Source organism: Astatotilapia calliptera, chromosome 5, assembly GCF_900246225.1.
Source record: "Astatotilapia calliptera chromosome 5, fAstCal1.2, whole genome shotgun sequence".
Classification (NCBI taxonomy): Eukaryota; Metazoa; Chordata; class Actinopteri; order Cichliformes; family Cichlidae; genus Astatotilapia; species Astatotilapia calliptera.
Genome location: NC_039306.1, coordinates 4135368 through 4161775, shown reverse-complemented (window position 1 = coordinate 4161775; position 26408 = coordinate 4135368). Strand labels below are relative to the sequence as shown.

The 26408-nt window shown below is 40.0% G+C and overlaps 1 protein-coding gene across 1 annotated transcript; it reads left to right on the top strand.

Annotated features, from left to right (window-relative positions):
• Positions 1-1211: 1211 nt before the first annotated feature.
• On the top strand, positions 1212-22345 carry nckap1l (NCK associated protein 1 like). The gene is made up of 31 exons (XM_026166733.1): positions 1212-1403; positions 2561-2671; positions 3066-3158; positions 5832-5888; positions 6197-6339; positions 6714-6804; positions 7211-7348; positions 7749-7797; positions 10950-11106; positions 11524-11580; positions 11677-11773; positions 11964-12073; positions 12296-12428; positions 12536-12617; positions 12731-12789; positions 12882-13027; positions 13171-13303; positions 13705-13824; positions 14217-14356; positions 14984-15115; positions 15871-16089; positions 16291-16421; positions 17689-17786; positions 18295-18388; positions 18781-18863; positions 19129-19209; positions 20127-20220; positions 20319-20435; positions 21009-21118; positions 21623-21712; positions 21942-22345. Exons 1-31 carry the CDS (start codon positions 1314-1316, stop codon positions 22056-22058), a joined length of 3372 nt encoding a protein of 1123 aa, XP_026022518.1. The 5' UTR covers positions 1212-1313; the 3' UTR covers positions 22059-22345.
• Positions 22346-26408: the final 4063 nt, after the last annotated feature.

Sequence of the window (26408 nt, the reverse complement as noted above, 5' to 3'; positions counted from 1 at the left end):
TCAGTTCAGTGTAAATTATAAAAGATGTGTACAGAGCCGGTGTTGGGTTTGTCCATCCTGGTCTGCTGTGGAAACAGGATAAAAGGAGCTAACAAAATTTAACAGAAGCTCAGCAGTATATAGTTATGGTTGATTGATTAAAAATAACTACAAATACTATATTTAGTTTCGTTCTGTGTCTGTGACTAGAGCTCATTAAATCAGACACACCGGTCCTTTAAATTGAGCCTCATGTTTCTGTACCTATGACAGATGAGGCTGCAGATGTTTTCCATTCTCAAAAAGAACATCTCTTTAAAACCTTTAGGCGATTTCCTTAAATGTGTCCCAAACCTTCCCTTTAACTCAAAGAATAAATAATAAAAATGTTATGTTCAAAGGTCAAAGGTTAGAGTCACCATGAGCTCATAGAACAACTGGCAATTCAAAGATGGAAATTATGACACAATTTCACAAACAGGCCTAATAAAATAAAATGATAAAAAGACATTTTAGACCCAAAAGTTTAAAGGTTACTTTGGCATCATTTTGCTCTGGATTGTAAAATAGCAACATTATTTGGTCCCCACCTGAAAGTCTGAGTCTGAAGAGATGTAAAGTATCCCTTGACTAATTGGAGCCGTAAATTGCAGCACACAGTGTAATTCACTGTAAATCTATATTGGAAAAGGTATTTTAGTACTTCTGGAAATGATTAAGTATCATGCAGTTTTTAGGATCTGTGCATAATGTTGTTGTGTTCTCATGAGCAGCTGCACATTGATTGCATAGCTGAGAGCCCATTTAGTCACCCCAGAGAGCTTCAGTGGGTAAATATCGCCACCTTGTGTTGAAGTAGAGGATTCACTCCTGCTGTTCAATACTAACTCAATAGTTTATAAAGTTTAATATTCAAAGTGATCATTGTAAATGCTGTTAATATAATTGTACTGTAACTTTTCTTCATTTTTCCTGTTTACAATGTTTGTTTGTTTGTTCTTGTTTTTTTTACAAAGCAAAAGGAGGTGATGAGCACTGCACACAACAAAGGAGTGCATCAGTGTAAGTTTAACAGTAAGATAACACCTTTTGCCATTAATTCACAAATCAGTATCATTTTTTCTTACAATTTTTTTTGCAGTTGTCATTTTGGCATATAATTATCACAACATGCGTAATTCACACTCTCTGCTCTGTCAGTTCCTGTCTCCACCTACACCATGTGACTTGTCAGAGGGTGAGGCACTTGTGTGCACTTGTTTCACAGGGTTCAACCGCTACGCAGGACTAGGCCAAGGCTTGGACGGAGGGAGAGGCATCTTGTGCCCAGAGCCATGGACTACCAGCAGAAACTGGCTGAAAAACTCACCATCCTCAATGAGAGAGGAAATGGGGTGCTGATACGAATGAACTACATTAAGAAGGTGAGGGGAAAAAGAGGAAGAGTTAAGAGACAAATGGTGTGAACTACAAAGAGGAGAAATAAGGAACTTCTTGTTCATTTTATTTATTTTGGTGTAAATATGAGTTATCAAATGATAAAAATGTATCTAAGAGCAAACACGTAAGCACACACTGATTCAGTGCTTAGCAGTAAATTCGATTTGAAGTTATTGTGAATCATTTTCCTTTCAGTTTCCTGACAACCTTTACAAAGCAGTGATAGGTTCACTGTACAGATCACATCCTTATAGCAACAATAAAAACAATAACAATGTTTGCTAATAGTTGCACGGAAGTAACAAACTTCAAACAGGAGCTATACCAGTACAGATGACATGAAATTTACAAATTCTCAAACTCAGGAGGGTTTTCTGAAGGTGGAGTTTAAACTCTGGTTATGAGATATAGAGATATAGAGATATAAAGATATAAACTATGAGCTGGGGGAACTGCTTTGTGTGTTTACTGGCTTTGCAAGATGGGAAAACTGTCAACTGAGGCTCTAGCTGAATGTATTTTTGAGGAGAGGAAGTGCAAACAGGAAGTTGGTCTGTGCTGTCAGTCAACTCAAATTTCAGTTACTTTGAACATAAAGCTGTAAAACTCCCACAAAAGCAGTAAAATTAGTGAACAAATAAAAATATACGATCATTTTAGCCACATGTGTGTCGATAGCGTGAGTCTTGGCAATTGTAAAATGACTGGAGAGACTAATGGATTCACACCGACAACCAACACATTTCGAGAAACGGCATGCAGTTTGCATCCATGTGCATGCTATTCATCAAGGGGAAGTGGATAAACAGCTGAGACTTCAGCAAAACCCCAACAAATGCATTTTTCCACTTCTGCCCTCACACTTGTGAGCTTTGAGTGAAGCCTTTTGCTCTCAGCTTCTAAACAGCCCTGCGGGAACAGTTTTATGTTAATGATCTTGCTCAAGAGGTTGTTTAAAGGGGTAGTGAAAGCAAAGCCAAGTTACTTTAATTGTTTTCTTGTCATTGGCATTTTCTACCTATCGTCGAGCGGCTCTTAAAAATAAAAACAAAAAATAAAAGCTATGAAACTGAAATGTGAAAACATGACATAGAATATATTGTACATGTTCCTGTCCTTAATCTCCACACCTCTCATCTAGACATGTGGAGATCCCAAACTGCGGCCCTCCTTCCTGACAGATAAGGCCATGGAATCTGCCATCAAGTATATCAACAAGAGATTCCCCAACATCGACTACAGGGGAAACATTGTAAGTGCAAACCGCTTTTGTTCAAGCGTATTTTTCCCCGAATGTTCGTCTCTATGTTTTTCTTCTTGTTTTGTCGGCTTGTGTTCATAAAGGTTCTGTTTCTTGAAATGAAAATGAAAACATCATTAAATATGCCAGAAAGTGCTTTGCTTGTGTTGTACCAGAAAGATTAACGTGCGAAAATGAAAGTTTGAGCTCTCGAGAACATAAAATTGATTTATGAAAGCAGCACTTCTGTGTTTTTTTGCAGTGCACTGTAAAGTATTTACCAATTTGCTGATGTTCTTTATGTATTATGTTCATGTATTTCTTGTAATTCATGAATCACTATCAACCACAGAGGAAGTTAAACATCACCTCACATCTAACCTCTGATGTCTCCATTATTGTTTAGCAAAATCTGACCAGCATCCAGCGACAGAAATCAGAAGTGCTGTCCAACACAACGAGCTACTACGAATCTTTCCTGGATGTCATTGAATTCAGGGTGAATATAGTTGTTTTTCATCATCTCACATTCATTCACATTTAAAATCTCACAGTTGTTTTTTGATATTGAGTATGTTATTGAAACACAATATATGATAATTGAAAAAGTGAAAGTTAATCACACTGAAAATTACTTGTGCATCATTTCTTATGTAGAACTGTGAAGACATCTTGAGCTGCCGCTCATTTCTTTATATTTTGCTTTTAAAGAACCCGACTTTCTTATAATTTTTTAAAATTGTCTTGAGCAATAGTTCTGCAGGCTTTCTGGAGGTTATTCAGACTCTGTCATGGTTGTGCTGTGTGGCAGGCAGGATGTAGGCCCCAAATGCAGGATACAGACAGAATAATTAACAAAAAGGCAGCAGCTTTATTGCTGGAAAATACACACTAACACTAGGTACATGATCACTGAAAAAGAAACAAACAAAAGATTAACTTGAACTAAGAATCATGCACTTAACTACAAATGACTAGACAACTTGACATCATATGACGTGGCCAGGGAACCTGGCACTTATGCAGGAACACACAGCAAATGAAGAGGACGCGACAACAAACAGGGGAAGACTGAGGACTTAAATACACAGGCAGGATAATGAGAGGATGGGAAACAGGTGGAAACACAGCTGGGACAAATCAGACAAAAATAAGACAAAGGGGAAGCAAAACTGAACACACTAACATAGCATATGCACAGAGACACGGACTTGACACAGAGGCATGAATGACTGGATATGAAATGTGGAACACAAGGAGGACACGGTGACTGAAACTAGAAGCTAAAAACAAATATAATGTGAACAGAAAACCATCAAGAGAACAAAACCATGACTAACAATAATTGAGGGATAGAAATTAAACACAAAACACTGGGCTACAGACCCAGTGCCGTGACAGTGCCTCTTAAAGTTTTTCTTTGGCTGCTTTTTCACTCATTTTCTGTTCCGTCCAGACGTTGTACCTGATCCCTTTCAGAGGAATACTTTTGTTTGTTAAGCCACGTAACATTGACCTATGAATCATTCAAGAATAAAAAAGACACATAAATCAAGGGCTGAACAAGCATCTACACATAAACCAATTTTTATCTTGTTGGAAAGAACAGCTTTTTCTTATGTCTTTAGTTGAATCTATAAAAAATACTAAAGATAAGCATAAAATCAAACCAACAAAATGAATCTCAAAGAAAATTAGCCAAAAACCTGGCACATATATGATGAAGTCCTCAAGAAACAGGAAAAAAATCCAACAGAGACCTGGATTAGAATCCGAGACGTGCACCTGGCTCTTCAGTTCATCCATCTACCAAAGTCCCATCAGGTATCATGGTGGAACTGAAAATCAGTGAGAGTGATGAACTTAAATCTGGAAGGAGAAGATCAGCAGAGAGGTACAACAGCGAGTGTCCATAGTGATCTATAACACATGGTGGAGGCTCTGTCATAGTTTCAGCAGTGCTGTTGGGGATCTTGTGATTTCAGGCCACCATGGAAAGTCTCTGATTGACAACAGATGAATTTTTCAGCTTAGCAAACACACTGTGACCTGAACAGAAAAATATACAGTGGAACATTATCAGTCATGGACTGTCCTCCCCAGAGCCAGGACCTCAACATTACTGAGGCAGCGTGGGATCATCGGGAATGGAACAAAGGGCATCCAGAATCCTAAGAGGACATTTGTGATGTCCTTTGAGAAGCCTGACCTATTCCTGAAGACGACTTAACCTCCTAGGACCTGGCGTCCACATATGTGGACATCACATTTTGGGTTATTTAGACCAAAATACTGAATTTTGCTCTAGAAGGGCCTGATAGCCACTTACGAGGACATTATACTGCTACTGTTCTATCAAAATTTTAAACGAATATCCTCATATTTGGCTCTTTTTTTTCCTTAAAAACAAAAATAAGGTTAAAAAAAATCTGGTAATTCCTTGTTTTTACATTCATCGGGCCCCAAAATGACCAAATATCAAAGAAAAATTAAAAATACATGCCATGGAAGAGTTCGGGTCTTAGGAGGTTAAAGAAATTACAAGACAGTCTGAGAGATTTCAGCCTGTGTTGAAGAATAAAGGCGATCATACTGAATATTGACTTACAAGCTCTTTATATTTGTACAAACTCAGTTTTGGCCTTATTTGTGGTATTTCTATGTGTTCTTGCATACGGTTATAAATCGTTGAACCCATTTCCTGGTTTCATAGCAAAATATAGGATATAGAAGAAATGAGTGGTGGCTCAAGACTTTCACTCTACTGCATAAGAAAAGACAAACCTGAAAATAGAGCGCAGTGCCGGCGGTCGTAAACAGAGTGACGTTTGTCTCGTTGTTCGCTCTGCACATTCACTATTTCAGACCTTTTGTTATTAGAATACATTTACATATAGAGTGGTTTATTGTGACCTAAGAAAGCAATTGATTATATTGCATACACCGAGGGCAGTTAGCTCATTGTGGTTTTAACACCTTTCTCAAAATATTCATTTTTCTCTGTGTGGAGGTTGCAGCAATGCCAAGACATTCATGGTATTTGTAAGACTTCAATCATGATACAAATTATTCATGATTATAAAGTTTTCTTTAAACTTTATAATGACCAAAGGCAAATTTTCTTATTATGCAGGTCTGTCATTTGTAATCCAATCCTCCTTTTTCCATTCAGGACCATGTTTATGAGTTGCTGAACACCATAGACGCCTGTCAGTGTTTCTTTGATATAGTAAGTATTTACTCTGTGGGTAGTGTTTCGATGAAAACATTAAAGTTGTTACCTGTTCGCTTTGGTCACCAGTCACTCTGATACTGCTGCTGTGTTTCTTATTCCTGCAGCCTGATTACACATTGCACATTATGTTGCTTTTTCTTCTCACGCCCGAGCTTCATCTTCTTCTGCTATTGCCACATTTAAAATTGCACCTGTTCTTTATATTTCACACCAAACCCATCCAAAATAATCTTTTTGCCTTTAATATGTGATATCTGAAATGGAACGTAGAGCAAATGATGACACTAAAATTGTGATTTCAGACAACCAACTTTGACTTCACCAAAAACTACTTGGATCTGATCATCACGTACACCTCCGTTATCATCACGCTCTCTCGCATCGATGATAAGAAGGCCCTGGTGGGAATGTTCAACTGTGCCCACGAGATGACGAATGGAAGCAGGTGGGGAAAAGATGGACGCCTCAGCAAACGTCGTGCAGCTTTTTAAAGTGGCTGCAAACAATTTCAAGTGCTAAACGCTTCATCCACAAATACTCCAATTTTTCTAATCATTATAATACATTTGAACTTTAAGCATTAGTTACTACTTACTTTAAAAGCCGCACTTTGTTTGGCTAATGCAAGGCCATTTGCAGTAACCACAGTCTGAATTATTTCAGCAACTCCAAAGTAAGTCGCATAAAATATTACAAATCTAAATCAGATGTTTTTATTCTCATTAAAACCTTGTAAGTTGGATTAAAATAGTACTGTGCTGCACTGGTATTGCAGCTTTGCTGCTCTTGTCATGCCTCCACTGAATGTGACCCCTACAGTGACCCCTCCTACCCTCGGCTTGGCCAGATGTTTCTGGAGTATGATCATCCCTGGAAGAAGCTCACGGAGGAGTTTGGCCCTCATACAAAGGTAAATTCAAAAATGTGTCATTAGCTGTCCAAGTACAAAGGTAAACTTTAAATACAGTAAAGTATGCAAAATGCTAGTTCTTTTATATAAAAGGTGTTTTTCTTTTTTCCCTGCACCTGAACAACCCAACTTCTTTTATGCCTTCACCACTCTATGAAACAAAAACGTTTTATTATAGTTTGCCTTTTTCTCCACTATTTTGTTTTTCAATGATGAACCATTAAAAGGGTTTACTCATGGGTTATCTTGAAATATGCCCGTGTGCGTGCAACAAAACAAATTACCATTTATCAGGTTTTTAAAGCATTGCCTTCTCTCAGAATTTCGTCCTTTTGGCTTTTAAAATGTTCTCATATCCATCCGTCTTCCTCACTTGGTGTCCTTTGCACCTCTATCCCTCTGTCAGGCTGTGACAACAGCATTGCTTTCGCTGAAGATGGTCTACCCACGGAGGAACCTGCCAGCAGAGCAGTGGCGAAGCGCCCAGCTCCTCAGCCTGCTCAGTGCTCCAGCTGCCATGCTGGACTCAGCCTGTTGTGACACTGTGAGTCTCATTTCCTCTCATACCCTCAACTCCTGTTTTGAAATAGTGAGACGAGGTGTAGAGAAATATGACAATGTTTTACTACCAGCATAAGAGTGAATGCATTTATTCAGGTTATTTATGTGAGTTCTGTTTTTATTCTGCATCTTTAAAACACTTAATTATGAAAACTGTGTGCCTTTAGCTTTTTTCTGCTTATGCCCCAACTTTTTTTTATATTGAATATACTTTGTCTTGTATAAAAATCTACACTTTGGAAGGCAGCGAATACTCCTGCAAATGAAAAAGGACCAAAACACAGTATAGAAAAGGGATGTATAACAGCTGAAGTAAAGACTTTATTCATGTTGCCAACAGTAAATGAGTCTGTGGGAGTTAATAAGTTGGTTGTCTTCTACAGATGGCGTGCGAATACCTGTCTATGGAGACAATGGAGCGTTGGATTATTAGTAAGTGTTTCTATATTTCCAATTTAAATGTATTTGTTACAGAATTTAAGTGGTTTGAGAACCTATTGGATATACCCACATGTAACACACATGAGAAAAATGGGTGCACAGTAATAGTTAAGCCACCCCTCATTTATTTATGATTTTGTGAGGAAAATGGGAAATAGATGCAGTGATTTATAGAAACGTGCAAACATGAATGAAAACACAGCATGTAAGTTAAAAATTGAGTATGTACACTTCTAAGGAACCTGGGCTCTCTGTCTTGTCATTTCTTTAAGTAGTCTTCCTTCTCTCACCACAAATGGTCGCGGCAGATGGCCCCGCCCCTCCCGGAGCCTGTTTTTCCTGGAGGTTTCTTCCTGTTAAAAGGGAGTCTTTCCTTTCCAATGTCGCCATATGGGGGTCATATGGTTGTCGGGTTTTCTCTGTTTCTATTATTATAGGGTCTACCTTACAATATAAAGCGCCTTGAGGCGACTGTGTTGTGATAAACAACACTGTAGAAATAAAGACTAATTTGAGGCTCTTCGAAGGGTTCAAAGCTCTTCTTTGGACGATGCCTGTCTTTTGTTCTGTTCTGTATTAAAATGATCCCACACTGCTCCAGTGATGTTGAGGTCCGGGCGCTAATTCAGCACACCTCAGCCTCTGTTCCCTGTTGCCCTTCATGAGAATGGCTTCTTGTCTTCCACAGACACCAATTCTAATGAAGGTTCAGCAAACAGCTGATGGTTAAACTGAAGCTCTAGATGCGTCTCTGAGGTCCTGTGTCATATCTTTGTTGGCTTTTTTTTTGCACCATTTCCTAAGATCGTGACTTTCAGATACTGTTTGTCTTCTGTAGATAGTAGTTTAATCAGGCCTGGTCCTTCTTTTGTAATTCACTTTTCCAGTTTCCTCATTTTTTTTTAAGGACATACTGCACACCATCCCGGGACTAGCCAAGCTTTGGACTCATAGCACTAACGAGATGATAACAAACTGTGTTTGTTCCCTAGGTATTGGGATACAGTGTAAATGTAAATAAAAACATGATTCAGTGATTTGCAAATCTCATAAACCCATTTTTATTCACATGTGGAACACAGAAAACATATCAAATGTTCCAACTGAAAAAATTACGAAAATAATAGAGTTAATTTTGAATAGGGTCATTTTTCCCCACTGTGCAGCACCACTCTTCTTTTAACAACAGTAAACATCTGGAGCTGAGGAGAGCAGCTGCTGAACTTTAGGAAGAGGAATGTTGTCCTGTTCTTATCTGATATTGGATTCCAGCTGCTCCACAGTCCTGGGTCTTTTTTGTTGTATTTCTCGGTTGGTGAAACGTCTGGAGACAGGCTAGTTCAGCACTCGGACTCTTCTACAGCATGAAGCCATGCTGCTGTATTAGATGCAGTATGTGGTTGTCATGATTCGGCTGTGTGCAGGCAGGAATTGGACCCAAACGCAAACTCAAGGGAAACAGGACTGAACTCAAAATGCCAGCTTTTATTGCTGAACAGAAAACTTTACCAAACCTAAACTGGGAAGATTCTAAGAAAACACACACAGGGAGCCGCAGAGAGAAACACACAGCATGAAGGAGGACACAATGCTGAACGCAGGAAGACAGAGGACTTAAATACACACAAGAAGTTATCAGGACAAGTGGCAACACATGGGGAAACAGCTGACACACATGAACATAACGACATCACAGGGGAAATGTAAAGCTAAACGCAGGAACACAGGACCTCTTTCAAAATAAAACAGGAAACATAATGAAACACAGATGACATGAACTTAACAAAAGACATGAAACACATGAAGGGCAAGAAAGACTTAACACTAGGGTTGCCAACTCCTTGAAAAATAAATAGGGGACACCTCGTGGCCAGGGTTGGGCGACCCGATTGTCTTCACCTTTGCCAGTGTGGGGAATTTTTTAGCTCTTTTTCTTGTGTGTGAAATTATTTTTTTAACCATTTGATAAGGTGCGTCCCTTTTCAGCTCAATACTTTTGTTTCCAAATACGGAACGATTCCGTTTTTCAAGGGACGGTTGGCAACCCTACTTAACACAGGGGTTGAAAACACAAAGGGAATGTAATAAACAAATGAACTTCACCAACTTAATGAGCTTAAACAAACATCAACTTCCAAATAAACTAAAACGCTGGGTCGACAGACCCAGGAACATGACAGCGGTTTAACATTGTCGCACTGAAATAAAGTCTTCCCTGAAAAAGTCATTATCTGGATGGGAGCATATGTTGTTCTGCATTGTTGGTGCCTTTCTAGATGTGCAAAATGCCAATTTCACAGACACTCATAACACTCATAACCATCAGAAATGCAGACTTTTGAACTGACCTTGACATCAAGATGGTTTCTCTTCTCTTTAGTCCAGAGGATGTGGTGTCCATGTTTTCCAGAAAGAATTTCAGATTTTGATTCCTCTAACCCAAAGCTTTCCACTTTGCCTCAGCCCATTTTAACGACTTCTGGCCCAGAGAAGAGGGCAGATGGGGGTATCCATCTATCCATCTGACAGAGGCTTAACCTGCATTTGTGTGAACTGTGTCCACAGACAGTGATTTCTGGAAGTGTTCACGAATCATGCTCGTTTTTAATGAAGGGCCACCTGAGAGCCCAAACATCACGAGCACCTTATTTTAAATTTTGGCCGTGGTTTTGCACACAGAGATTTCTCCAGATTCTTGGAACCTTTTGATGTTTTTATGTAATCTTTGTGAAAGTTTTGAAATTTTACGTTAAGGAATATTATCCTGAAATTGTGCCACAGTTTGTGGATGCACTTTTTTGTATACTGGTGAATCTCTGTCTATCATCAACCCAGTTATGTTACAGAGTGTGGTAAATTTACCTTATTAGTTGTAAAATGCTCCTTCAGCTGTAGCTTTAGCATCAGTTATTTCTTCTATGATTTTCTTACCCACATTCCAGCTTTTCCAAGATGTGTTCTTGCCGTTAAATTCATACTTGCTATCTTAAAACGATACATTTTCTCAGCTTAAATATCAGATACTTTTGGGAATTCAAGTTGTGAAAAGAAAGAAAAGAAAGAAATATGTAACATAGTAACTAGCAGTATTCCTTCAGTTGTGTAGACTGTTTGATGACAGTTGCTAACTGTCCTTCCTGTAGTTGGCTTCCTGCTGTGCCACAGCAGCCTTAATTCAAACCAAGCCTCCCAGGAGCTGTGGAAGATGGGCCTGCGAAGCGGCATCTACCTGACCCTCACCAGAGATGAAGTCCTCAACATACACAAAGTGTCAGAGGACCTCTTCGACAACATTAAAGGGTATGCAGCCGATGCTGCTATAGTGTACTCTGCATTGGGGACTGTGAGAAAAAGCCCCTAATTAAGAAATCAGATCATGGGTATGAGATAATGCTATTCTGAGATTTCAAGCTGTCAAAGCTGACGACCAGAGCAGATTGGCTCCTTAACAGACTCGCACTGTAATTGAAATTAGGAATAGAGGGATAAAAGGTCAACAAGAAATGATAAGAAACAGATCTTTCTGTGATTGTGGTGTGATTTGCAGTATAATGTTTAGAGTATCCTCTTGATTTATAGTGCAGTATCTTTTCATATATTAATTTCTAATAAAAACTGAGACTGAGGTTAACATAAAGCTAATAAAGAAAATGAAGACACTTTGTCATTATCGCAGCAATATTTGATCTTATTAACATGTTTTTTCTTTTTCATCAGATACAACAAACGAATTGCAGACATCAAGGAATGCCGTGAGCATGTTTTAGTCAATGGGTAAGCCTGGCAGGAGACGGCATGTTTATATTTCATATATTTTATCTGTGACATGAGCTATAACACCAGTAACCTTGTGTATTTTTCTCTGGATAGCGGGGCCATGCACAGAGAGAGGCGGCATTTCCTCAGAGGGGCATTGAAGGAATTATGTAAAGTTCTGGAGGATGAGCCTGGACTTCTGGGACCTAAGGTAGACCAGTAACGTCGTTATTGCAAGATCTTTCACAAAGACACATTCACATTGTGATAATTGGCCGTAGACATCACACATCCAGCAGTCTCACATTTCATGGTAATTTAACTGCTACCAAACCAAATCTGAAACTTTTTCCTAACATTCATTTTTCTTCTGTGTTCTGTGTGCCAATCAAATCCCCAAGGCGCTGTTTGTCTTCATGGCTCTTTCATTTTCCCGTGACGAGATCCTTTGGCTCGTCAGACACTCTGAGAATATGCCAAAGTTAAAGGTTCCCGAGGACTACATTGACAAGTAAGTGCAGAGAAAGTAAAGCGTGGCTATGGGCTGCTGTAGCTGCTAGTGATGCTGACGCTGGGCAGAGATCAGCAGCAGTGAAATAAATGAGGCATGCCACTCACAAAAAAAAACCTTTTTTGATTTGATACTGTATATCTGATCATGGCTTCAACTTTCAAATGACAGTTTTCCGTGTCCGTTCATTCTTTTCACGATTTTTTTTTTTACATTTTCCAGTCAGCTGGCTGAGTTGCTGTACTACATGGAGAAATTAAGAGGTCTAATGAGAAAGTACAACAACGTAGTTCAGCGTTACCATGTGCAGTACCTGGCACAGTTTGATGCCTTGGTTCTCAACGACACCATACAGGTACCTGAACGTAGGAGTATGTGTGTGAATATAAAGCAGTAGTTTAAAGCACACAGTGTTTTTTTTATTAGAGTGTTTATTAGAGTATTTTCTTTTTTCCATCGTAGAACATGTACGTGTGTCCAGAGGAGGAGTCAGTCCTAATGAGCTCGTTTGTTTCAACTCTCTCTGGTCTCTCAGTCAAACAAGGTAATCAAAAGCATTACTGAGCATTTACCTGTGAATAGACAAGGAAACAACCAAATAAAGACACTTATCAGTAACCAGAATTATAATGACCATGACTGGCTTTTCCCCTGCAGTGGACAACAAAGAGGAGTTTGATTTCAGGGCTCTTAGACTGGACTGGCTAAGATTACAGGTAAGCAAGTTTAATGCATAGACTGTGATGTAGAGTTCAGGTAAAATGCATGTTTGCAGCAGAAATCAGCGTCGCATCTTCATCTTTTTTAGGCCTACACAAGTGTGAATAAGGCCCCCCTTCCGCTAAAGGACTATCCCGACTTGGCAAAAGTGATGAACTTGACGCAGTTTCACACGAAGATGGTGGACGCTGTAGAAGAAATGCTGTATGAGACATCTGAGCTGTCCATCTTCTGGTCAGTCTTCTCTTCTCTTCTCTTCTCTTCTCTTCTCTTCTCTTCTCTTCTCTTCTCTTCTCTTCTCTTCTCTTCTCTTCTCTTCTCTTCTCTTCTCTTCTCTTCTCTTCTCTTCTCTCACAACTCTTTTTTCTGTTTTACAGCTTCTACCCTCGTGTCTTTGAGAAGATGTTTACCCAGAGCAGCGAGGAGGTGACCATGAAGCGTTACCTCATGGCCTTCCCTTTGGCCTGTGCTCACTTCAGTCAGAGTGGAGACCCTCTCTGCCCAGAAGAGGTCAGTGTTCAGTTATCTTGCTGAGGAAGCTATAAATCACCAGCTAAAGGTGGTGAGGACAGCAGACATGATTGTTGATTTGTAGCTCTCGTGGTGAATCGTAGTTTATGACTGCTATAGCATGCATTATACATTGATGACAAAGTTAATAATTTTACACAGAAATCGAGACCTCTTTTTGTTGTGACTAAATGAGTGCAGATTTGTGCATTGTCTTTATCTACACTCTTTCCCAGCTCAGTCTGCAGTACTTAAGTTGATTAAAACAGCTCATTCAACAGTGTAGAGGTATTTGTGCTTTGACAGGTACCTGTCTGTATGTTTGCACATACCTTCCTCCATGTTCTGTGTTTTGTGTGCCAGCACACACACACACACACTTGTGTTTCTTGTGTCTCCAGGTACAGGCAATGGAGAAGAGAAGTCTGCGCCTGTGTGTCACCTTCTTGGAGCAGATAGCCAAGCAGACCAGCACTGTTGTGTTAGAGATATGTGCTGAGCAGCGCAACCTCTGCGATCAGGTGAAGTCCCAGTCTATTTCAGGCTTTAAAAAACTAATTATCTAACAGATTTGCCCTGCCAAAATCCATATCCAAATGTAATCACACTTGCCATAGCTGGAGGCAGGGAACAGACTTGGGAATTTGAATAAAATGATAAGGCAGGTCTGCATTTCTGGATTTGATTAAGTCATGTTGTTTCTTTAATCCCTTGAGAAAAATGTGATGAAACGGTTACTTTTTGACAAGATTTCTGCAATGCGAATGAAAAGTTGCATAATGTGTTTTTGAAGATGTCACTTTATATTTGCATGGATTTAATTCTACCACCCTCCTTCTCTCTCTTTCTCAATCTGTCTTTGTCTTTCTCCTTTCTTTTTTTGCATGCATTTTCCTACTTGATAACCCCTCAGCTGCTGCCGAAGCACTGCGCGGAGACCATCAGCGCTGCCCGATACAGAAAGCAAAAAAAGCAGATGCCAAAAAAAGGAGAGGTCCAAAAAGAAAAGCCAGGCGCTGAGAGCCTCAGGAAAGACAGGACGGTCGCTAACAAGTCAGCTTTCTTTTTGTTTGCCCTGATTATTTTCATCTCTTTCTCAACCATATGATTTGTTTTCACCTCTTCTGAACCGGCAGATGGTTTGAGTATGTCTAAATGAGTTTAGCTGACGCACCCCTATTACCCTCTGGAAATGCTTTTTTTTTTTCAGCAGAGCTCGTTGAAGTCAAAGAGCAGTTGCATAATCACGCAAGAGAATCGGATCAAATCAGTTCTTTCACTGCCTCGCAAATTTCTTGCTTTTAGTTATTAGGAAAAGAGGATGAAAGTACTCTTTCGCAAGGTGTAATTGATTTTGGACTTTAAGTCCCTCTGAGGTGAATCAGTCAGGTGCTGAGTCAAGCCTTTAAATGTGAAAAACGAAGCACCGTCGCCCTTTAGATAGAACACACAGCACTGTTTTACTGGCATTACATTTTATTTCAGTGTTTTCAGCGTCTGATCACATCGTGTAAGTAGCCAAATTTAGAAAGCTCATTAATAAAGTTGTAATTCTGTCAATTCATTTTTCCTCCCCTCAGCCTCAGCTTACACATAAACCAGATATGTTTTACAGTGTTATTGTCGAATATTTGTCTTTACAATTATACCCTCCCTTCTCTCTTGCCTCCTTTTTTCTAGCATGGACAAGCTGCACCTGATGCTGACAGAGCTCTGCTCCTGCTACAGTCTTTGCGGTGACTTTGTTGTTTTCGACCACATCGTTGTCCCTACAGAGTTCCTCATATCTCAACTTGAGACGCGTCTTTCTGAGTATGTGGGGATACGGGTTTTTATATACGAGCACATAGGAGCAGAAATCTAATGCTCACAATTGCTTTAATTGCAAAAAAAGATCTAATGTTAATTTATGCTATGCAAATGTAACATTGTGCATATCAACACAATGCTCACTATATGTTAAAATTAGTTGAATGGGAGCTGCATGCATTCTGTTTAGAAGTGTCACCTCTATTATGAATAGAGCTTGCAGAAGTATTAAACCTAAAAAGTAATAATTTTTTTGCAGGACTTGACAGAGAGCAGAAAAAACCAGCAAGCCTTTGATTTTTCATTTGGCTCTTGTAAAGTGCCTTCTCCATCTCTGTAGTGAGCCCCACTTTCTCATCATTACAAGCTGTGTTCTACCAGCTTAAAATCTCAGAAGAGATTCATCATGTCCCTTGCTCTGTATCATTTCAGTGCTTATTGCTGTTTAGATTAGATTTTGGTACCAGGGTAACCCAGTGTTTCTCTGTATATACTTCGCTCAGTCTCGCTGCCTTAGCTGATGATTATCAGCGCACTTGACGATTGGCATGCTTTCAGTGATTAGTTGAAACTGTAAATAACGTCAAGGACAGAAAGTGAGAGAATGAAGGTCTTACAAAAAGAGAAAACTGACAGCGAAGCCCTGGAGCAGCGCCGAGTCACCATGGCTCGTTTAACCCATTTTAAGGTCCCATCTGTCCACCCTCAGTCCACTTCAGCCCAATGACAAGTGACGTTGGTTAAACATGTTTCTCCAGAATCATCGTGAGAATGACCAATTACAACCAGACCACCCAGGAGATTACCCGTCCCTCTGACCTCCTGGCAGGGATAAGAGCCTATGTAGCCAATCTGCACAGCCTCTCGTGCTACATCAACGTGGACGTCACCCGGCTGGTGAAGAGCGTACTGCTGCAGCAAACTCAGCCGCTCGACTCCCACGGAGGGCAGACTATTACAACTCTCTACACAAACTGGTCTGTCTCATGTATAGGTGTATCTACTGTACTTAAACACACATATCAAAATACAGTGATTCATGTATAAAGTATATTAATTCCTGGACACTTGTAGGAAATGCATTACAAACAGAAACCCACTTTGCATACAGGTAAATCCTGCTGAGCTTCTATCACTTACCATATGTTTCTTGTTTTGTGGGTTTTCCTTTTATCCAGGTTCCTCGAGAGTCTTCTGCGCCAGGCTAGCAACTCCCTCATCGTCCACTGTCCTACGCTGCACTGCTTTATGAGCCAGGTTACTGACACGGAACCAAGTTTCAGAGCAGAGGAGTTCTCAGATATATCAGGTCAGCCTGGAGTTTGATTATTATAATTTAAAAAATTGTCCTACAAGCTGTGCCTTTTGCAGATTTTTGTGCTATCGCCTTCTTTTCACAAAAAATAAAAGTGAAAGTGAGGGTAAAAAAAAAGAATGTGGTAATGATGTATTTGGAAATATATTGTATAGTCTTATATTGCCCGGTTCGTTACGGGCTGGTAATTCAGAAGACATTTATCAGTGACTTGCAGGCTGTAGTATCCATAGCAACATATCCAACTTTTTATTATGAGCTTGTCACGCACTCGGTTCCTGTACTTAAGCTACAGTAGCCTGAATAATTTCAGTCACTTGGGTGTAATCTGAAAGCAGATCCCCCAGCTGACACTTTTTATCCTGTGACAAAGGACACGTTTTCATTTATTTATTTTTTTGTCTTTTTTCTTCATTTTTATCTTTTATTGGTTTTTGCCAAACCATGTTTGTATGCCTGATAGACTCAAAATAATTCCCCTGTGGAAGTTTAGTGATGGTGATTCCAGAGTACATGAGATGACTCACTCTGTTTAGAAAAATCACGTATGTCTCGTCGACTGCTGTGACGGCATGCAGAGGAAGCGCTATTGCACAAGAGGATGTGGAGCTTGTCACTGCGGCGGTGTGAAGTACTTTCTTGCACACGCTGTGTCATGCAGTTTATTCTGGCCCTGCTTGGATAATTTGAATTGCAGTATTACTTATCATCTCATCCACTTTTCCCTCCATACCTCATAATTATTCCAGCATGTCTCTCCTCCACACAACCTCCCGGTCCACCTCCACACCACCCCGCAGGAGTAATGTACCTCTTTATGACTACACTAAGGCTATATGCACTTCGCTAAAGACCTCGGCTCATGCATGCAAACATGTGCAGGATACAAAACACCCCCCCCCCCCCCCCCCACACAATGACATCTTTGTTCTCTATATTTACTCCTCAGTGAGTATCTGTTTGCCTCAGAGTGAGTCACTTGCCTGTCCATGAACTATTTCCAATTTCAGCCACACACATCCTTATTTGTCCGTGTTCATTCAGAAGTCAAGTCGAGTGAACGGCCTAATAGCTGCAGTTGTTTCTGTCTCACTGACTCAGTTACACTCACAAATCAAATTTAAGCAGTGTCTTTTCTCATCTCCTCGAAACAAATACATCTTCATCTAAGCTTTCTTTTGTGAATCTGGCACCGCTTTAAACTGCTGTTGATCCCTTGCTTTTCACTATCCTTAAATTGTTCGTATTAACCTCTGAACAGAGTTACAGGCTCTGGCAGAGCTAATTGGTGCATATGGCCTGAAGTTTCTGAGCGAGAACCTGATGTGGCACATCACCTCTCAAGTCACTGAGCTTAAGGTACAGTATGAATCAGTGCAAATGTTTCAACGATTTTATTGTTTTCTTTTAGTATTTCAGTAAATGAGCATATTTTGTTTTAGGAAAGCACAGGTGTGGCTTTCATATCAGCATTTACTGCTTACGTCAGCATTTTTTGCTTTTGCTGATTGTGTGTATGCGGCGCACACAGTGCAGCAAGTGCAGTGCACTGTTTTTTACGTCTTGCATAAAGGCTTTTGAGGTCTGTTCACCAAGTTGTTTCAGTTCTCCTTGGTGGCTTTTCTGTAGTCTAGCAGAGAGACAGACCACTAATAACACTTGTCTTCGCTCATGCTTTGGTGGAGAAACAATAGACTCTCACACATGAGAGAGGGGTTAATGCAGCTGTACTGGTGTACTGGCTCACCACTTTACACCTATGATTGAAATGAAACGATGCTGCCACACAGCTCTTTCACACCTTTGACCTCTCCCTGTTTTAACATCCAACTGTTAGCACTTATTTTGCTTCCTTCTCTGCTGGTAGAAAATGGTGGTTGAGAACATGGATGTCCTGGTACAAATGAAGAACAACTTTGACAAACCTGAGGAAATGGTCAATCTGAAAAAGAGGCTGACAGGTGAGAACTGGAGGATGGAGCACAGCGAGGAGATAACAATTTAACAATGTACATATCCACACAACAACGATAAGTGGAAGACAATGGATGGATGGATGGATAATAATAATAATCGTGATAATATTAAAAATATACTGAACAGGAAATAAAAACTCTGTGTATAATCTTGTAAGTTGACCACCTTTACCTGAGTGGCATTCTTGTCCCAGTTTCACAAGTTCACCTGTTATAGTTTATAATAGCATGTTCACTTGAGCCATGATTAGCGACAGAATTGCCCACAGTAATGTAAACCATGGATTGTCTGCTCGTTCTACTTGTGCTTGAGTATGCATGAAACGCTGCAGGAGCACAGCTGTAAACCCCCCGATGTCCTTTATACGCACCTCTAGGTGGAGAGAACGTGCTGAAGAGGATGACCATCATCGGTGTGATTCTGTCCTTCAGAGCCATGGTCCAGGAATGCCTGAAAGATGTAATGTCCAACAGGATTATGATAAAATAACTTATCTTATGATGAAATTGATTAGAATATAGTTTAGATTCACTTCATTTCAAGGTTTTTTTCCCCATGATTCGTATAATTTTACACTAAAACAGCATTTCTTCTGCACTAGAATGAAGACTACACATGATAGATGAATAATAACTTCTCGAAAAAAGCTCTTAATATAAAAAGGTGTTTTTCTTTCTTGAGATATGATCTCAGTAATATTTCATCATATAACTCTATAATTTAGATCCTGCATAAACACTGCCCCTACCTGACGGGACCCATTCAGTGCCTGAGAGACTTCAGCAACCCTGAAGCTGACATCCAGGTAAATCCCAGCTTGTACCCTACAGCTAGAAAAACACATCCATATATGGAGATCTCACTCAAGAACGAATGTGTAGTAATCAAATTTTCATGGCCTGTGAATCATCACATCGCAGCTGATCGACCTTGGGTTGTGTCACTGTGGAAAAAATGAACACTGTTATTGTATTAACACTCCAAATGCAATGCAAATGTATCATTATTTACTTGTTTATGAGTATAGAATATAGCATGTACGGGTGCTCCATAATTTATATATTAAAATAACAGATGGAGAACAACAGTAGATCTGAGCTGGGGAGCTTAAAGAAACAACATTTTGGTAAAGTACCAAACATATTAAATTCCTTATCTCCCTCTGGACCAATCTGTGTGACTGTGACTCATGAACTCTCCCTCACTTTACTTACGTCTGGCTTCTGATTGAGGCTTGACAGCCGTGCCACAGTCCGGGGCCAGGATAACCCCAAAGACGTCAGCAGCCCCCTCATGCCTCTGTGAGAGAGTCTGATTGCTGCTGCAGCGTTGCTCTCTGAACCACATCAGTGGAAACATTTTGCCCAGACAGGCCAACCATGCATGCAACCAGAAATAGGGCAAGATCAAACGCCGTGTGTCAAGACAAAGACATCCACTGCCGACTTAGTGTAACTCCTTGGAAAGTAAACTGTTATTGCTGTGTTATGAAATGCAAAGCACAGATCAGGATCCCACAGTCTGCAGGAAATGCAGGAAATTTTAAACGTTTAAAATGAAGCATTAAATTTGAACTCTGACAAGCAAGTCATTAAATCATCGTTTTGTGTACCTAAAGGGGAAACTTTAGGGTAAAAAGGGAGATGCTGCATGCAAAGAAATTAAATGCACTCTATTCAAGCACCATCCACTTATTGTCTCTAATACTGTGTGACCTTACAGGTAACTCTGAGCATATATGAGCTGGCTTCTGCTGCAGGGCTACCATGTGATATCGATCCTAGCCTTGTTGCAGCTATTCGCAGCATGCAGACAGGTAACACTTAAACTATGATCAGCACCCCCGATATGGTGCATTGCACTTTAATGGCTTATTTAACTTTTTTCTTATACGTTTCACTTAAAAACCTGCAGATAACACATCCCCTGACGAGGAGCACAAGCTGTCCCGTTTGTTACTCGTCTACATTGCCGTGTCCCTGCCCCTATTAGCCCTCGACCCCAACTCGTTCTACAACCGAGAACACGGAGGTGAATATTTATTTGTTCCTTTCAGCTGCTTATCGTTTTTTGACCGAGATTATTCTCCAGGCTAATCTGTCCGTCTTCCTGTCATTATTTACCGGCTGCTGATAGTGTGTAAAAGAGGTACTCTGCCCTGAAACATGAGGCGTATTAGCATCTCTGTGTATCATACTTTCCAGTCTGGCATGGTCTGAAGCAAAGCATGTCAGTTAATGAGAAACACGTTTCTGTGAGGGACTTTTGTTTACAGATAACTTTGTCTGACGTGCATTGATACAGTTACTCTTGGCATGTGGCCCTGCTGACCCCAAGTGCCTGGCTCTGTGCCTAGACTAAAACATTAAGAGGAGCAATAGCTCAGATTTCCATCAAAGGGCAGAGTGGCATTTGTCACAGATTATTTTCTTTGCCTCGATTTTCCATTGACATGTTTGAAAAAAATGTGCCCTGTAAGCCAGAGGAAATATGCTCAGCATGCTTCCTCTTAAGTGTTCATTAAGTAAATTTTCCAAAACCGTTGGGCCTCAAATTCATCCTTTCTGTGGTAGTAATAGCTTTTTTTAATTTATATTTCTTTAGGCCACAACAACAACATCCACTGTTTAGCTAGAGCTATCAACCAGCTGGCTGCTGCCATGTTCACCATCCAGAACAAGAACATCGAGCAGCAGCTCAAAGAGTTTCTCCTGGTGAGTGACACAGATGCTGATTGTGATGTGGTTTGGACAAATACTGAATGATTTAAACCAATACTGAATAAATTAAATCCTGACTTTCACTATGTTTACACCCCAACTTTGAAAAGCTAATAAGTAAAACAACAAATATACAACACAAAAGATCAGTTAGACTGCCCGCACCATCATGCTGCATCTTTTTTATCAGACGTTGGCTGTTTTTTATGTGAAATGCTTGATGGGCTCTAAAAGTATTCTTAATAATTAAGTCTGCGAAGGAAAAAAACACACAAACAGTTCTTATCTCTCCTTACAACAAGTGGTGTAGGTGGAAATTGAGTCATAGCAAGAAATCATGAGAGCGGAAGGTTAGAAAACACTGAAACAAACAGCTTCACAGACAACACTCATCCAAGCTGATGCGTAGATTTTCAGCAAATGCAAAAGTCATATGGTGAAAGACAAATGAGGACAATTACAGCAAAAACGTCTTTTTGTCCTCGTGTCCTTCCACAGCTGGCCTCGTCCACGCTGCTTCAGTTGGGACAAAATGTGGAGAGAATGGAGATCAAAAACCGAGAGTCCATCTACCTGCTCCTGCACATGGTAGGTGTGGCAGCGTGTAGAGAATCATTCATGCGCTTTGAACTTACAGAGAGGAATCTGCAAGTTTATCATCTGACTAAATGGAAAAGCCTGTGGCTGTTAATTAGCTGAGGATTTTTTTCTCTTTACAATGACTGGTCAGACCTGCAGCGTCTTCTTTAATGCCTCTCTTCTTCAAAGCATTTATAATTGAACAATTAACGACTCCTTTTAAACCTCACTCACTTAGATCGTGGAGGAGTCTCCGTTCTTGAGCCAAGACATGCTGGAGAGCTGCTTCCCGTACGTTCTCCTCCGAAATGCCTACAGGGAGGTGTACAAGTCCTTCATTGTGACTCTGGGCTGAAGACCTTGTTAAAAATACTTTTCGTTTAACATTTATTCAGATTAATTTAATATGTGCTGTACTTTTTGACAATGTCAGTGTTATAGCGCTCAGTTTACATAATAACCTTTTAAAAAAATCAGATGCATTTTGTAACATCCTCAGTATTATACTTTAGATACATCATGAGTACAATAATATATATTTTTAAAATATAACCCCATCCAATCGTACATAAATCATTGCATACATAGATGCTGTATAACATTGTTTCTAACAACCTTTCCATGAATAAAGAGACAATAATACGCTTTTTGCCCTTTTTTCACGAGTATTCAACCCGAGTTCCTATTTCCAGTCTGTCCTCCATCCTCACTTGCCCTCATCCTCTCTCCCTGGATGATAGTCCTGTCCTCTCCATATTTCATGGACAGTTTAAATGATGCACTCCAGTTGTACGGAGCTGGAAGTGCTTGTTGCTAATTTTAGGTGGCCCTCACTGATTATATTTTTGCACTAACTATATTTGCCATGTCACACCATTCTTCCATTTTGCCCTCTCTTCGGTCTCCTCCCTGTCTATTCGGCACATGCTGCCGTTGTGTCTCTTTGGTTACCACAGTGGAGACGTGTGTGCTTGTGTGCGGTGTTTATGTGTACGTGCGCACACCGGGGACCGAGCCCTGTCACGGGAGCATGAGAGCTTCAGTCCCCACTATGAGGAACATTTATGGAGATGAATGTTCATGAATAAACTGCAAAATTATGAACAGAATTAATCTGTAAATGTGAAGAAATATTTTTCTGTGCATTAGACAGAAAAGCGGCCTTCCTTTCCTTTCATATTTTCATCACTTTTGTCCACAGAATAGCTACATATCAGGTGGAAGATTTGCTCATTCTTATTTCATCATGCTTCCCATTAAGCACCTACCCGCCTTGTAAGCTTCCTTTTCTATTTTTTTATTCTTCCTTATACTCGTAAAGATTTAATGGAGATTTTTCTTTGCCTGTGTAGTAGAGTGGCTCCTCTCTCTTCACTCAGTTTTGAAATAGAAGGTTTACAACACACTATAATGCTGCTATAACGTGAGCTAGATGCTGTTTGAAATCACTGGTTTAGGATTTAGCTTGTTTTATGAAAAATTTGATCAAAAGAACTTTTAAAATCCAAATAATCCATAATTCATGGTAGCAGGCAAAGTGCAGGTTGAGCAAACCAGGAGCTAATTTGCTTTTATTTGTATTCTGAAAGATTAATTAAATGTCTGCTAGTGATTCAAAATTCTATATTTGTGCTTACCAGTACAATGAAAATGTAATCACACATAAAAACATGCTCTAAGAATGAGTGCTAATACCGTCGTGTCTTTTCTGCATAAGGAAACCTTGCATGCATATGAACTCTTCCCTTGCACAGCCTATCCTGAGCCCCTGAGGACATGGTGGAAACTCTGGTCCTGATATGAACACTCTCTTGCTGATTGTATTGGTGACGCAAAGCCTCCCCAGCTGAGCACTGAACACTAGGGGATTACACCCACACCCACATACTGTGCACACTGCAAAATACTGCTTACATACACAGGAGACGTAACAAGGAGCAGCATAGGTAACATAAACTAGCCTTATGTGCACATAAGGCTGGTTTACATCATGACATAATTGCACATGCTGTATTTACTTACAGAGGTGTAAGCCATTTCGTATCTCTCTTAAACCAACAAACACACACATGCAGCTGGTCTTCTGCAGCGGTGCAATCCAGAGGTCATGACACCAACGTGTAAGATACGTGGAGCAGCTGATCGAAATCTCAGCCTTATGACATGGAGGATAACACAGGGATGGTAAGGCATTTATTTATGTTCTTACCCTATGATCATAATTTCTGTAGATTCTGTGATTCTGTGATTGTGGAGTACAACACTGTTGATATGATGTATTTTTTTAATTTTCATAGTCTATTAATTGACGTTAATTGTCCCAAATTGCCAACCCAAAAATGATTAATTTATTCTGTCAAGTGTATAATTCAGATAGAGTGGAAGCACAGGTTAGGGGAGTAAGCATGTCGTGCACTGTATTGATCACCTGATCATAAAAATGATTTGTCCCTGTACCGTGTGGTCAGACATGTGTCTCTAGTTTCATTTGTCCACGTTGGGCTGATACGTCTGCCTTCACACCACTGCAGTGGGGGTAATATCTTTATTTATAGTGCTCGCTATATTTATGACATTTCTGGAAATCTTGCTAGGATTTATTCCATGATGGGTTTAAACTTCATGGGTGGATCAAAATTTTTATAATTCAATTATTATGAATTATCCATCAACCGGCTGGGGCTGTTCTGTGTGAAGCATGTTCTGTGTGGATTTCCCGTCTTCCTCCCACAGTCCAAACACGTGGGCCATAGGTGTGAGTGTGACCTTGAAAGGTTGTCTATGTTAGCTCTGTGATAGACTGGCGCCCCGTGAAAGCTAGAATAGGCTCCTGCAAGGCTCAATTGGATCAGCAGAAGAAAATGGATGAATCTTGAATGCAATACAAATATGCAAAAAATATGTTTTCAAGATTTCCCTGATTGTGTGCACAAAAAATTAAACTTAAGCTTTAAGTCTTGGGCTTTTAAGAAATAACATCACTGCTGAATCAAATGACTTGATGTCGAATCAAGACTGTAAAACAAAAAGTAATATGTATAAAACTAAAGATTATGAGGTATAATAAATAATAATAATAAAATGTTATTTTTGAGATAAAATATAATAATATTTAAATATATATTAGTGCAAAATGAACCAAAACTTTCTGCAGTGCCTATCACAACTGGAGGAAAGTGAAAAAATATAATAATTCTGTTGTTTGCTTGATTTTGCCCTTTAGTCTTACCCACATTGCCGACTAGGTTTCAGAACTGCATCAGAAACAAGTGAAGCTTGGCGCTAAACCAGATTTTGTGGGTTTGTGTATTCATTTATTCTTTAACATTCTGTTGTGAAAACAGACAAAAACACCCCTACGTGATCTCCTGCACGGTCTGTTTCTGCAACATTTAGTTCCTGTAAGAAACGCAATATTTATTCTCCCTCTGAAGCGCAGGAGTAAGTAGTCACTGGCTCAGGTCGGTCCACGGAGAGAGAGCAATCGGAAGGTGCGTGCTCGTCATCATCAGAGACAAACAGGAGTGATGAGAAATAAATGGAGGGGAAAAAACATTAAGATAAAGCAAGAGGCTAGCAACCACACAAAGGAAAATTCTCTTTTCAAAGGGTTATACATAAGATTGACATCGGAAGAAATACTCCTCTGCAGCCTTTAATTTACATAGAACAGCACGAATATGAGCCTACTCTCTGGTATTTCCACAAGTTGATTCTTTAACAATCTGAAATTTGATGCTGTTTTCGATGAGGGAAAAAATAAATAAAAAACAAAAAAAGAAATACCCAAATGTGACACAGGAGATGGAGAATCATATGACATGATGTTACTTATCTTCATTTCTACAATATGCCATGTCATGTCAAAGAGCATGGGAGCATGAGAGTGAGTCTGACCCAGCAGCCAAAGCAGCACGGCCAAGGAGAGAGAAAAACCGGAGGCAGGGGTTTTCCCAAGCCGCGTTATTGCACAACTCTCACAATACTCTACTATAAATAAAGGCTGGTAACAGATTTTGGGCCTAGAACTGTAAAAGTGTTTAGAGATGCGCTTCGCTGTCTCCTCTGGTCTTTTTCGCTCTGCCCTTTTTAATGTCTCAAAAAACAGAGAATTCCCCTTTTAGTGTCCAGATACAACGCATTTAGCTGACAGTGGTGCACATTTTAGTAAATGTAAGTAAAGCGAAACCAAGAAATCTGTTGTTGAAATGAATTATTAGGATGATTTCACATGTTTTTGAAGCTTACATTTTGTGCAACAATTGCAAAAAAGTAATCAGTTTAAAGACATGGCACATTTTTGTGCATAGCTGCACCAATAACAGCAGTTAACCTACTGCGCTTTTGCGGACGGCTTTCAAGGACAAGTTTTGTTTATATGTTTTGGTTTGAGTGGCTCTGGTGGGCTTCACTGAAAGACTCTCTGTGCAGTTCTCTGATTTGCGGCCGGTGGAAAATTCTCATTTGGGATTTGAGTACACACTGCTTGAAAGCCTTGCAGTCAACACTTCATCAGCGAGTGAGGTCAACTCTCTCACACCTCACACAACGGGTGTACACATATACATAAACACTCATGGTCTGACAAAGACACTCACAGCGGCTCTCTCTCTCGCTCTCTCTCTCTCACACACACATGTGCACACACTGACACGGTTTGGGCCCGCCTAACCAATCAGAGAGAAGTGGAGTAGGTTCCCCCAGA

Bases quoted from the DNA above. Each gene is read 5' to 3' on its own strand.
- nckap1l (XM_026166733.1), top strand. From the start codon at position 1,314: ATGGACTACCAGCAGAAACTGGCTGAAAAACTCACCATCCTCAATGAG. The intron at 11,774-11,963 runs GTAGACCAGTAA...CAAATCCCCAAG, and splicing joins CTGGACTTCTGGGACCTAAG to GCGCTGTTTGTCTTCATGGC. The intron at 21,713-21,941 runs GTAGGTGTGGCA...TCACTCACTTAG, and splicing joins TCTACCTGCTCCTGCACATG to ATCGTGGAGGAGTCTCCGTT.